Genomic DNA, 15,024 nt, shown 5'->3' on the forward strand with positions numbered 1-15,024 from the left:
AGTGACAAACTCCCTTAGCCTTTTTTTGTCTGTGAAGTTCCTGATTTCCCCTTCAATTTTGAATGACAGCCTTAATGGATGGAGTATTTTTGGATTCGGTCCCTTGCTTTGCATCACTTTGTAAATTTCTTTCCATTCTTTTCTGGCCTGACGTCTTTCTGTTAAGAAATCATTTGATAATCTAATGGGATATCCCTTGTACATAACTTTCTGTCTGTCTCTTGCAGCCTTTAAGATTCTCTCTTTGTCATGAACATATCCCATCATAATTATGATGTGTCTTGGTGTGGGTCTTTTCGGGTTCATTTTATTTGGGATTCTCTGTGCTTGTATGATTTTTTCTTCCCCCCATCAGGGAAGTTTTCTGATATTATTTCTTCAAACTAGAAGCCCGGTGCACGAAATTCGTGCATGGCAGGGGGTTGTCCCTCAGCCCAGCCTGTACCCTCTCCAATCTGGGACTCCTGGAGGGATGTCCGACTGCCCGTTTAGGCTCGATCCCACTGGGATCGAGCCTAAACGGGCAGTCGGACATCCCTCTCACAATCCAGGACTGCTGGCTCCCAACTGCTTGCCTGCCTGCCTTCCTGATTGCCCCTAACCGCTTCTGCCTGTCAGCCTGATCACCCCCTAACCACTCCGCTGCCAGCCTGGTTGATGCTTAACTGCTCCCCTGCCAGCCTGTTTGCCCCCAACTTCCCTCCTCTGCCAGCCTGGTCACCCCTAACTGCCCTCTCCTGCAGGGTTGATCACCTCCAACTGCCCTCCCTTGCAAGCCTGGTCCCTCTCAACTGCCCTCCCTTGCAGGCCGGGTGCCTCCCAACTGCCCTCTCCTGCTGGCCATCTTGTGGTGGCCATCTTGTGTCCATATAGGGGCAGGATCTTTGACCACATGGGGGCAGCTATATTGTGTGTTGCAGTGATGATCAATCTGTATATTACTCTTTTATTAGATAGGATAGAGGCCTGGTGCACGGGTGGGGCCAGCTGGTTTGCCCTGAAGGGTGTCCTGGATCAGGGTGGGGTTCCCTTGGGGCGTGGGGCGGCCTGAGCGAGGGGCCTGTGGTGGTTTGCAGGCCAGCCACGCCCCCTGGCAACCCAAGGGGAGGCCCTGGTATCTGGAATTTATTTTCCTTCTACAATTGAAACTTTGTAGCATGGAGCGGAGCCAAGCCTGCTGCTCCCTCCGGGGCGGCAGCCATCTCTGTGGCAGTTAATTCACCTTCTACAATTGAAACTTTGTAGCCTTAAGCGGGTGAGCCCGGCCAGGGTGTGCGGAAAGCTTTGCTTCCCCTGTTGCCGCCGGCAACCCAGGCCTTCTCTCTCAAGCTCCATTCTGCCGCCATTTGTTTGAATTTGTTTACCTTTTATAATTGAAACTTTGTAGCTTGAGTGGAGGCTTAGGCCTGCAATGGCTATGGAAAGCTTGCCTTGCTCTGTTACCTGGGAAACCTTGCTCACTGTGGCTGTAGCCATCTTGGATTGGGGTTAATTTGCATACTCTCCCTGATTGGCTGGTGGGCGTGGCTTGGTTGGTGGGCGTGGCTTATGTAGCGGAGTGATGGTTAATTTGCATATTACCATTTTATTAGAGAGGATAGGTTTTCTAACCCTTGTTCCTCTTCCTGTCATTCTGGCACCCCTATTATTTGTTTTATGTTGTCCCAAAGCTCCCTTAGGCTCTCCTCCTGTCTTTTAATTTTTTCTCCAATTGTAATTCAGTTTGGGTGTGTTTTGCTTCCCTGTCTTCTAATTTGCTAATTCAGTCCTCTGCTTCTTCTAGTCTACTGTTGAAACTTTCCATGGTGTTTTTTATTGCAGCTGTATCACTCTTTATTTCCTCTTGATTCTTACATAAGTTGTTGATTTTTTTCATCCATCCAGTTTATGAAGTGTATGAACCTTATTCTGAAATCTTTTTCTGACATCCTGCATGCCTTCATTTCACTTAGCTGCTTTTCTAGAGATTCCTCCTTTTCTTTCCTTTGGGGGTTTCTTTGTCTACCCATTTTTGTTCTCACCAAAGGATCTAGGTGTCAAGTCGTGCAGGGACTGCTCTTTGGGTGGCAGTGGCACCTCGGGTGGCAGCTGCTCATCAAGCTATCGCCGTAGTGGTTGGTCCTCAGTTGGCAGCAGCTCCTCTAGTGGGTGCTGTTCGCGGTAGTGGTGGTTTTTCTGGCTGGTGGGGTGAGGCTGCTCATGCAGCTGCTGCTCCTCAGACGGGGGTGGGCTGCTCACAAGGCTGCTGCTCCTCAGTCGGAGTCAGGCTGAGCGTGGCTGCTGCTCCTCGGATGGGGACGGGCTGTTCGTGAGGACTGCCACTTCTCAGACGGATTCGGGCTGCTCATGAGGCTGCTGCTACTTGGACAGGGGCAGGTTGCTCGCACGGCTGCTGCTCCTTGGATGGGTGTGGGCTGCATGCAGCTGCTGCTCTTTGAACAGGGTTGGGCTGTGTGGGGCTGCCACTCCTTGGACATGTGCGGGCAGCTTGTGCGGCTGCTCGTCGGGTGGGGGCAGGCTGGTCCTTGGACTGGTGTGGGCTGCTCACCAGCTGCTGCTTCTCAGATAGGGGTGGGCTGCACACACGGCTGCTGCTCCTCCAACAGTGGAGGGGGGGGCACTTGCACAGCTGTTGCTCCTTGAAGGGGGACAGGCTGCATGAGGCTGCCATCCTCAGCCTGGGGCTGGCTGCTTGAGGGGCTGCTGCTTGCATGGTCGCAATGCCCTGGGCTAAAGCGTTGGGTCAGTCAGAGGGGAGCACGCTTCGGAACTCACAGGAGTCTGTACCCAGGGTGGCTGGAGTCTCGGTGACCATGGAACTGTAGCCAAGGTTGCAGGTCCCTGGTGGGGGTAGTTGTAGAGTCCCAGGTGTTATCTGAGGGCACCCCGGGTGTTGGTGAGGCTGGGCTCCCAGTCACAGAAGCTCTCCCCTTTAAAAAGTTGAGGCCCTTGAAAAAGAACTGTCCGATCTGGGACTGTTTGCAATGGCAGCAGAGGCTGCCTAGTTAAGCGAGCCCAGTCAGCCTGCCCCCCAAGATCCTGCGGGATCTAACTTTGCCTCAGTTACACACACACACTTCCCACATGACCACACACTCCTCTTTTGCTCCTTTACTCGCTCACGCTCTCTCCCTCACTGCCGCCTTCTTCCTGCTTCTGTAAGTGGGTCTAGAGCAGTGGTTCTCAACCTTTCTATTGCCGCGACCCTTTAATACAGTTCCTCATGTTGTGGTGACCCCCAACCATAAAATCATTTTCGTTGCTACTTCATAACTGTAATTTTGCTACTGTTATGAATCGTAATGTAAATATCTGTGTTTTCCAATGGTCCTAAACATCCTGCCACTGTCCTGCCAAAGCTAAACCCTGTCTATTCATTGTTTTCTGTTCATGTATCCTTTGGATGTGAGTATTTTCTCAATGCATAATTGAAATCTAGGTCAGTTTCTTTTCATTTCAACATTGTGCAGTTCCATCAACTTTAAAGGCCTACTTCCTTGTGGCCTAGTGTGTATAAGATCTCTATTAACCATTCTAAGGAATCTCTGAGTCATTGACTAGGGATTAACTTTATTCATCTCATTATTCAACCAGTGTGTGCTCTGTGCCAGGCATTGGGGATAACAGGTTAAGTCCATGATGACTGAAATATCGAATAATGAGATCATGCCAAGTACTAAGTAGGACCCACTTCTAAATTTGTAAAAGGGGGTGAGGGCCATATCTATACCAGCTTTTCAGTGTTTACAGTCGAGATAATGGGATACATTTTTTAAATGTGAAAGATATCATTCAACCTGCTAATGCATACTTTAAACAACATGAAATTTTACTAAACCCCACAGAAATTGTATTAGTTTTATATAAGAAACCAAGATTTTAACTTTTCCTAATAAGAAGAAGCTAAGTATATGATGAAAAACATATTTATTGGACAATATCCAGTTTTTTGTTACTAAATATCATTTGTTATTTTCTGATTATAACAACAATATATGATCATTTGAATATCTTTTTAAGGAGCATATTATTTATATTATTTTTAGATATTGAGATCATTCCCAGTTTTTATACCTTTGTAAATAAAGTTCTGAGAAATATTGATTCCCTTGAATCTTTATTATTCACTTTGCTTATTATTTTGTAAGGTTAGTGACAACAAAGTGAAATAATTGGCCTGGTCAAACGTATAAGGTATTTTTTGAACCGTGATATACTGTACATTTCCACATTACTTTAGGAAAAGACAGCATCACTTTACACTGCTACACATTATGTTATTTTGCTTCAACCTGGAGCTTATTTGTCTTCAGCAGGTGTTGAGCTTTCCCATTTGTAGGGATGGAGCTCTGAACGGAATGAAGCTGGGTTGATTAACATTTTTGCACTTTAAATAACTAACGAAAAAGTGAAAATTGCAGTTCATTTCTCCTTTTTTCTAATTAAGCTTAATTTTGATAAAGTTTTGATATAAGTAGTCTGACAGGGCCTGGGAGCAGCCTGAATTGTAGAGAGGCCTGGACTGCTCTCCCAGGGCCACCTGGCTCTGCCTCCGCCCCTGAGAGCTGAGTGCCACGCGGACAACACTTCTTGTTCTTAAACTTGTTCTCTAGTACACTCACACGAATCAGCAAAATATTTGAAATCAGGTTTTGTCTTGTGTTTTTTTTGTTTTTGTTTTTTGAAGTAGAAAGGCATTGTATCTTCTGTTAAATATTTATGTGGTAGTTCATTGATTTCTCCATTTAAATCTGTCTTTTGAGATGCAAATTAGATGTGGTTAGGGAGGCAGGGGAGGTGTGTATTCTTTCCCAGGAAAGTGGTCAAGTTGGAAGTTCTATCTGAGCAGGCATCTTACTGTTTTTCTCAAAAAGCCTGCATGGACAGTTTTTAATATCTAATTTTTATTTGACTTTGTAAAATTCTAAAGTAGCCTCTTGATATATTTAGGACTTTCTCATAAGGAGCTTTATAAAGATTTTATCATCTAGAAAACTGCAGTTATATAGTTTAATTAAATGTATTTGTTAAGCAAACTTGAGGATGTCTTATGATGAAATAAATGGTTGCATAGCAAGTGGGTCTTGTGTGTAGAGCGCCTATTGTATAGCAAGTCTTTAATGTATGTGCTTATTTAAAAAATTCAAGTATACTCGTTCTTAAAGATGTCCGGTATTTGTTTCATTTGCTTTTGTTTTTATGTCCCCAAAGTACCTTGGAGTTTAGCCTTATTATTCTTTCAGAAAATATTCTTTTATTCTTATACATCAGAGACCTTGAATATTTCATTTACTTTTCAGAAAAGCTGTCAGTTGTAATCTGCAACTTAAAAAAAAACAACACAACTAATAAAACAAATGCTCATTTCACAATTTAAACCTTATTGAGTCTAATTCACTGGCGCTGTGAGTTTATTTTTCTCCCACAGTTCGACGTGCCTCAATTGTAATTGTGTTGACCCTTCAATGCATTAAATCTCCCCAGTGCTTATCCGACTGGGAGAGATAAGTCTACAATTCGGAACTTCATTAAATATCTCATTTATATTAAACAGATGATATCTTCTTACAGAAATCATAATTTGTTCAGGCAACGGAACTGCCACAGTGGGGTTTCATCTGTTTGGAAAATGCAGTCTCCTTCCAGCTTTGCTGTGTTGTGCTGGGCTGCCCTGCCTCCCAAGCACTCTCTGCCTCTGGCTGCAGCCAGCACCAAAACACCCTAAGATACTGGTCCCTGGGTTAACCTCAGAGCCCACATTGGGAGGAGTGTGGTTAAGTGTGCTTTGTTCTTCCTTGAAAAAAACCTAACATAGGTTTTTTATTCATATTATCTTTATGGGGAATATGACTTGCAAGGCACTGCTATTTTAAAGAATGCCACATGTAATTTTATTCATAGTGATAGAAGTTGACCCATTGTATATGTTTGTGAAATACACATCTTTGCCTATTTCGTTAGAACATTGTTTGTATTATATTAAAGTGCTTTTCTCAGTTATTCACTGTCTCATGCTTAAGATTACAATCAGAGAATAGGATGATTATTCTTAATGTCTAGCAGAAGAAATTTAGGCTCAGTGTATTGTTCAAGACACATGAGCTGACAAGTGGTCTTTAAGTCTTACAGTGTGAGTAGTAATTCTACCAGCACTCACACAGACTGTAGGTGAAAAAGTAAAGTTTAATGTCCAGCTTCCATTCTGATATTGCATGCCTTGTGCAAAGCAACATCTTATGAAAAACTTTGAATTAAATCTTTACAAATTGACTTCAAATAGATACAGTCAAACTGAAAAACATAAGCAACAAGATACGTTTTTTTAAAATAGCTTTTAATATACATATTTTTCCTCTAGTGGTTGAAATCTGACAGAACTTAATGGGAGACACGGTGTAAAGTGGCCCAGAAAGTTGGTCATTAGGCAGAGCTGCCATCACAAATTATTATGGTACATGGTGAAAAGTTATAGTTTACTTGGTACCCAGTTGGATGCAAGCCTTGGACAAGTTGTTATAATATCCCCATGCTACTAACAGGCCTTCAGTCCTGACTCTCCCCTGTCCCCTTTGTCTACAGCTGAAGTCACCTGGGAGCCCCTTGGCACCTGAGCTGCCCATTGAAACTGTGTTGGATGATAGAGAACGAAGAATTTCCCATTCCCTCTACAGTGGGATTGAGAGGCTCGATGAATCCCCCACAAGAAATGCTGCACTCAGTAGGATAATGGGTGAGTCAGGTAAAGCTGTTTATCACATCTTATTTTTATGCTTTAACTGGTTCACACAGAGGTTATTAATGTAATATTAATGTAAAAGAGGGCCATGTTTTCAAGAGGAAAAGGGAAGGTTCTTTATAATCACTCAGGAAGTGTTAATATGAAGAGAGTAAATCAATACATTGCTTTTTTAAAGTGAGTTTTAGATCCTGTAATGTAGGAAGGAAAATAAAGGGATCCCATAGAAATGTTTTCCAGTGATCACGATAGTTTTAGCTTGTTTGAGATAATAAATGAAGCCGTGTTTTTTAAAAGGTCAAAATGTAGTGGTTTATGGCAAGGAGGCTTCATGGTAGCGCTGTTTGGAGGGAGAGGAAAAATACGTACGTGTATGTAAGATATTCACATTTATTTTGTTTGCATTTAATTGGAGAGTACCATTTTTTCTTGCATCTCTACTTTTTCAAAGCCTTCATTTTAAAATCCTGAAACAAGGTTTTGGCATCCATTGTTTGGATTCAACACGGTGCTGTGTGCATGGCCCACAGTGGGTAATGAGGTTGTGTGCACTTGCTCTGTAGCAGTGTAGCTTCTACTAACAGACCCAGTTAATAAGACTTATTTTGCCACAGGACTGGTTGGATGTACTGAGTTGCTCATCTTGGTATTACCTTGGGAGTTTTCAAATTTAAAATACAGCAAGCTGTTTTGATTAAAATAGCAACTGACATAAAACACTTTTATTGCTGGTATGTTTTGCTAATATAAAGCTAAACCCTAAATTTTACTCTATTTTGAGTACATTAAGTATAGATTTAGTACATTTAAATTTTCCATCGTGAAGCTTCATTAGAAGAAGGATTTACTTCATTCATCAGTGGATGTTTATTGGCAAGGCATTGTATATACACTTTTGTTATAGATACAAAGATGAATACAAACAATCTGTGCCTTCAAAGAACTTTCTGCTGGGCATGATAGGAAAAATACTTAAACATGACTGCTAAAGTTTTCTGTTGTTCTTTCTCTAATTCCTCTAGCTTTCTAGTTTGGAAAAATTGCTAAATTCTCATTTATTTTGTTACACATAGAATGTAGACATGCCAACTGTAGTTTTATTTTGTCACCATTCTTCCTTTTTCCATGGTTGGCTTAAGTGAAAGCAGAGGAAGATGATAAAGATATTGTGCACCTTTTAGGTGACAGGCATCTCATGTAATTATCACATTAATTTATTATTGCTGTTGGATTTTCCATACTTTCTTGGATATGGTATAAAACTTTATCTTTGCTAAATACTTTTTTATTGATAAAAGTTCAGACCCCTTGAGAGAGAGAGTGCATGTGTGCCTGGATCTGTGTGCATACAAAGTGATATGCTGTAATTTCCCCTCTATTATAGGAACATAGGACTTGCCATACTGAATCAGACCATTGGTCCACCAGTTCCTGTAACCGGCGTCCTGCCTCCAATCCCTGATGCTTCAGAGGAAGGCGAAAAACTAAACTAAAATACAAACCAAAAACCAAACAAAATCCACCTAGTAACCTTTTGAAATGCTGTATATTTGGGTTGAGGATTCCTTCATTTTCATTGTAGTCTGTTGCCCTGATTTGGTTAGCTATGGATTCATTAGTCTGCTTGCTTTTGCATTGTCATTGGCATTGTTTTCCATTCCCTCAGATAGAGATGTAATGGACTTTTAAAACTTTATGTGCTTCCCCCAAGGTAGTAACTTCTCTCCCAGCTCTGTGCTTTGTGATATATACTGTGCATGCCCTTTGGGCTGGGGGGTGACAGACTCTTTACATTGGATGATAGGCCAATTGACGTTGAATAATTAGATATTTTCTTAAGACAATATTTTTACATGTTGTACTGTAATCTAGGGATCCCATATAGTTTTACCCTGAGAAATACATGTACTTAATGTGATTTATTTTTAGTTTTGAAAATCTGAGAATTCCTCAGTCTTTGTCAGCCCCTATTTCAATATCATTGCCCCTAAAACACAGATACGCTTTAAGTCAGTTCCCCTTAAAGTTAGAAATCCTGCAAATGATGTTACCTTACAACAAAACAGGGTGCCAAATATATTAGAGCACTGAATTTCTATGCATCTCTACCAATACCAATAGAATTTATTGATTTGCATAGTATCTAGGTACATGGAAATTTCTCAGATCTTGCTTAGTAAATGCTTGTCTTTTATGCTTTTAGATTAACTCCTGTTAGACACTAGTGGGGGTGATGGCATTTACTTCATGATCAATTATGATTCTATTAGAACTTGGTATTGAAATTCTAGCTGACTACATTAAGAAATGGTTTATTTTATGCAAACAGGGTGAATTTTCACATAAAATATTTCTTACGTAGGCCTGACTCTAGACCAGAATGACTTTGAGACTTTCTGACTCATATCAATGGGAACATACCCTAGGAAAGAAACTACTAAAAAGTAGATTTAAAAAGGTAGAATTGTTAGAAATGGAAGGATGTCAGATGTCATCAGCCACACTTTCCCAATTAACAAATAAAGGAATGAAATCCCAAGATCCCATGGTGATTTTTATTTATTTTCTGGGGAATACTGAGATCACACAACTTGTGACATTCATTCTTTATTCCCATCAATTTATAAGTACTCACAGCTTTAAGCAAAAAATATTAGACAGTCTCTAAAATCTATTCCATTTTGGCAACCACTGTCATCTAAAAATAAAAGAAATTAATCTTTTAAAACAATGTTAGAAATCATGTAGTCCAACCTCCTTATGTTCTGTTCAAGGAATTATAGACCAAAGAAATTAAGTGACAAGTCTGAAGCTGCAAAGTTTCTGTGCTTCTGAACCAAAATGACATGTATATTTTTGAGTCATGAGTCCCACATTACTCAAACCTGTTCCATCTTAGCTTTTTTAAAAAATGTCTTTATTGATTAAGGTATTACATACGTCTTCTTATCCCTCATTGCCCCCCACCCTCCCACTAATGCCCTCACCCCCCTGTTGTCTGTGCATCTCCTTAGCTTTTGATGGGGTCAACCATATTTGCAACCAAAGGCAAGATGTCTCCAAATGTCATTCGTATTGGCTGACTTTCCACTATTGTGCATTTTAAAAGAGTCATCCTGGACTTCCATCACAAAGAAATCTGCAGTGAGCCTGCATAGGATTTCTTTATTTTAAAAGCCTTAAAAATACTTTACAAATTGTTAGACCATCCTAACTAATTAATAATAACAGTACTAGGCATAGCTAATTTAACCAACATACTCATTTCATAAAGTTACAAGCTGACATTTGGGCGCATTGAACCTTAAATTTTTTCCAATGTTTAATTTGAAGAATTTTTCTATCTAAAGTAAAACTGAAATCTGTTGTATCCATTTTAGAATTTAATCTTAGTAGCTTTTATTTTCACACATTTGTGGTGAGTTTTTAAAAAATTATGTTAATATTATTTCATCTTGTTAGAAATTCAATATAGAAAAATGGAACATGAATATTTTATTGTGAGTCAATCACTGGAAAAATTTTTCTCATTTCATCTGTTTTTAATATCATATATGGCATTGCCTTCTATGTAAATGTGCCAGTGAATAAATGTTTAGTAAACAACCATCCTGCATCTCATTGTTTCCCTCCTCTTTAGGATATTGACTGGTTGACATTTTAGTTTGTAGTTGTTAGTTAACTAGTTGAGGACAAGGGAATATGTATCCATCAAAAAATAGATCAAAGGCTTCTCAAGTCATCTTTCAAAGGTTTCACATTTATGATGTGCCAAGTACAGCAAACGTAATTAAGAGGTATTGACTAGGTGGAGTTTGGTACAATATGGAGTTAGATAATTTAGTCATCCATTACCCCCAATATATTCCTGGAGTCAGATTCTAAAACTATATTCCTAGCAAGCATGTTAAAAAGTAGAATATTGATGGAAAATATGAATTCTCAAATTTTTAAAGATATTAGCCTCCAGAATCATGGATGAGAGAAAAATAGCCAAATTCCTATCTCACTATTAGGGAAATTTCTTGCCATTCATTTATGTATAATTTTTTTGGATCACTAAGGTACAATATTGCTACTAAAAATATCTTATGAAAAAGGATTGTCATCTGAAGAACCATTCAGTGTTCCATATTGCTTATTAGGCTGTCTCTCAGAATAGATTGTATAAACCCAAGAGTTTTAGTTGTGTTAAAAATGAGTGTACTGTAATTACGCCATAATATTTCTTTCCCATATATTTTGCCTGTGTGGGGTTTTGGCATTTAATGCTTTGACACATGCCTTGTCAATAGCAAGCTGTCAGGGAAAATTCTGGTTTTGTCATTCTGTACACTTTTGTGGGGAAAAGTATGTCTTGAGAAGGAAATATTTCTTTGGGGAATAGTGCTAGACTGTCTAACCTTATTTATGAATGATATTTTATTGAACAGATTTCTGTCTTTCTCCTAATATCCTAAAACTCTAGTGGGAATAAATGAGTGACTTGAATTCAAGAAAGGCAAACAATTATTAAATATGATTTATATTTTTATTATGAGTGTTCATAAGAGGTTGCTAGTTTTTATAATTTGTCAAAATGAATGCATTTCAAATCAAAGTAGTGCTTTTCTTAATAAAATGCCGAGTAGAACTTTTAGTGAACGTGTAGTAGTTCTATAATAGAGTAGTTTATGCTAAATAATGAATGCATCTGAAATTTCTAGCAAGGTTGCTTTTGTGGGATATCCTGAAAAAATATATATATGATTTAATTTTTGCTCCTTTGTTGAAATGTCTAGTATCATTTATATTTTAGAAATCCTTAAAGACCATATATTCGTCATCCCAAAATTTCCATAATAGTGTTAAAACAAAAATTATCATTTACTTCAAAATTTAAATCTTAAGACTGATGTTAAAATGTTAATAGACTTTCTACACATTGCTCTTGTGCTATTTTAAGCAATCCTATCTAATAAAGAGAGAATATGCTAATTGACCCTTACGCTGTTGCAAAGATGGCGGCGCTCACCACCAGTAAGGAGGGAATATGCTAATTGACTGCCCCACCCCCAAAGATGGTGGCACCCACAGCCAGTAAGGAGGGATCATGCTAATTGCTGTCCTGCCCTCAAAGATGGTGGTGCCCACAGATGCTAATTGACTGCCTCGCCCTCAAAGATGGCAGCGCCCACAGCCAATGAGGGAATATGATAATTGCTGCCCCACCCTCAAAGATGGTGGCGCCCACAGCCAATAAAGAGGGAATATGCTAATTGACTGCCATGCCCTCAAAGATGGTGGCACCCAGTCCCCTCAGCCCCACCGTGCGCCTGCCTCTGGAGTACTCCAATCCCCTCAGCCCCCAGCCATCCAGGGCTGGCCCAAGGCACAGGCAAGCCTCAGATGGCTGTTGCCCAGCTGCCCAGGGCCGCCCGAGGCTCAGGTAATCAGGGCGGCAGCAGCAGAGGTGTGATGGGGCGTCACCTTCCCCTGATTGCCAGGTCGCCTCCCGCCCCTGAGGGCTCCTGGACTGTGAGTGGGGGCAGGCCGGGCTGAGGGACCTCCCCTCCAGTGCATGAATTTTCATGCACTGGGCCTCTACTGCTTTATAATACAGGAAAAGTGTACCCTCTGTAAAATGGTGGCTTATCATTTTTATTGGTATTAAGAACTAGTATAGCTGATTTAACAGCTTTGGACATTGGAGTTAAAATGAGAGTTTTCTCATTCTCTTGTAAGAGGATAGGAAAATTGTCTATTTTCCTTGCTTAGTTGGAAAAGCCAGGCCAGTGGATCCATATCATCCATGCTACAGATTTCTGTGCGCATGGCCTCCCACAAAGTATTCATGTGCATCAAAGCTTGGTCCACAGTTCTTTCTCATAATTATGGCACAAGGTTTTGGTAGTTAGCCAGAAGAACAATAGGCATTTTTTTGGGAGGAAAATGGCATCATTCAGACCCCAGCTTTATCTTTAAGGATCTAGGGCCTGGAATCATAATTTTATCCTAAGAAATGTAAATTCCTGTCACGCTGATCTCTGAACCTGAGCAGATTTTCCTGAAAAAAACTGATAAGTGTAGACAGTTCTGGGTCTTTCCTTACCAAGAACACTATATACTAATTGAATAAATCAAAATTTATAGGCTCCCTTGTCTTGGGCTGAAAATCTCTGGGCAGTCAGATTCTTTTTTTGTTTGTGTTCTTTTTTTGTTGTTGTTAATCCTCACCAGAAGATATTTTCCCATTGATTTTTAGGGAGAGTGGTAGAGAGAGGGAAAGACAGAGAAAAACATCTATATGAGAGAAACACATCAAATGGTTGCCTCCTGCATGAGCCCTGACCAGGGCCGGTGCTGGGGAGGAGCCTGCAACCAAGGTACTTGCCCTTGACCAGAATCGAACTCTATGCTCTATCTGGGCCAAACCGGCTAGGGCTCAGATTCTAATATTTACTTTTCAAGATCAATTGTGCCATCTTCTCCCAAACCTTTGATTCTATAGTTGCTCATCTTTGAAGCATCACTTGTTTGCACCGTGGGCATTTCTGCTTCATGCATTGAATGATGATCCTGCCGATGAAAAAGACATTAATCATTCAAAACCCAACTCTGATCTTAACTTTTGTTAAGATTCTGAGCATCCTCTGTCTCTAGTTACCCAGGCAGTAACAGCACTAGAGAATGCCACAGTACTTTTTGCACGTCACTCATAGCACCAATCAGTTATCACCTTTTAAATGTCTATCTCCTTCTCTAGGGTTTGAACGATTTAGGGGCAGAAATTAAGTCTTTCTTACATACCTGCTACATGAATGAATGGGTGAATGGTTGATGTAATTCTGCAGGGCTTCCCTCTAAGTTTCCTGATAAAAAAAATTTCAAAGGACTTTCATAATGTAGAAACTATGTAGCATTTTCACATTAGAAGACATTCTGGAGATCATATCTGGCTTTATGAAACTTAAAACCAGAGAAAATGAGTACTCAGATCAGAGCTACATAGCCCTGGTGGTAGAGGAAGGAATAAACTTGAGGTGTCCATTTGACATTCAACTATGAAAAATAAATTGCCTTAATTAAATTGTGTTCTATCAGGTTGAACAGATGTTTGGAAATTTAGATTTTTTTTCTGATGTAGCAAAGTATTAATACACATTAACACTTAACACGAGTCTAGAATTTCTTTCTTTTTTTCACTGGACAGGTAAATACCAGCTGTCCCCCACAGTGAATATGCCCCAAGACGATACTGTCATCATAGAGGATGACCGGGTGCCAGTGCTCCCTCCCCATCTCTCCGACCAGTCATCGTCCAGCTCCCATGATGACGTGGGCTTCGTGACAACAGACCCTGGCCCCTGGGCTAAGGCTGGAATCAGTGATTCAGCAGACTGGTAAGTTCACACTCCAGGGAACAGAAGACATTAGTGAATTACAATCACAGTTTATCTGTGTTTTTAGAAGCTCTATCACTGAGCACAGTTAATTTTTTTTTTTTTTTGGCAGTGTTCTATTTTCATGGTTTGAATACTCTTATTTATTATCATTCTTTTAATAAAATATTTCCTCAAAGCCTATAAACTTGCCCAATTGTTTTAGCCTTTGCGGGCTGTATAATAATTTAGCCAAAACAATAACAAAACTACCACTAACCAGAAAACCCTATTCATTTGTTAATTTACTATTTATTGTTTTTTATCAGTTTTAATTTGATAAATTGTTTTTCTATTAAGTAAATACATTGTATACAAATCTCTAAGGTAACTCAAAATTTGTTATAATTAGATGACTTTGGCTAAATTAATAGTTGATATGTTCTGAGAATGGGAAGATTTATTTTAAGAGTGCTATAGCTATACTATTTATTTTTCATGGGCTTTTATTTTTCTTCCTAATTGAGTTTATTGGGGTGACATTGGTTTACAAAACCATACAGGTTTCAAGTGCACAGCTCAATAAAACATCGTCTGCTCACTGCATCGTGCATCCATCTTTTGCCCACCTCCACCCCCACTTCCCTCTGGCGGTTCCCACCGTTGTCTGTGTCTGTGTATATATCTATATTTTTGGCTAATCCCTTCACCTTCTTTCACCCAGTTCTTGCTTGTAGTATTGTGACTTTGGGCAGTCTGATGCTATTTTTTTTCTCCTGTATCTTTTAAAATTGAAGTAAGCTTTTGATATTATTGAGCAAATGTGTGGTCCATGAATGTGGATGTGGGTTTTAATTTGCATGCCTAGCAATTATATAAATCAATAAACAATAGGAAAGTGCTGCTTCTCGATGACCTTGTAAGATT

General features: G+C 39.9%; 1 protein-coding gene across 19 annotated transcripts in view; it reads left to right on the plus strand.

Annotated features, from left to right (window-relative positions):
- The window catches only part of PARD3 (par-3 family cell polarity regulator), a 696,667-nt gene that overhangs the window by 408,291 nt on the left and 273,352 nt on the right, over positions 1–15,024 (plus strand). For 9 of the 19 annotated variants that reach the window (XM_079769113.1, XM_079769103.1, XM_079769104.1 and 6 more), the window contains exons 15-16: positions 6,580–6,739; positions 13,929–14,118. In XM_079769113.1, the coding sequence (XP_079625239.1) occupies positions 6,580–6,739; positions 13,929–14,118 (350 nt within the window). The other 10 variants (XM_079769115.1, XM_079769119.1, XM_079769105.1 and 7 more) reach the window with 3 other exon arrangements.

This window comes from Cnephaeus nilssonii (genome assembly GCF_951640355.1).
Source record: "Cnephaeus nilssonii genome assembly, chromosome: 4".
Lineage (NCBI taxonomy): Eukaryota > Metazoa > Chordata > Mammalia > Chiroptera > Vespertilionidae > Cnephaeus > Cnephaeus nilssonii.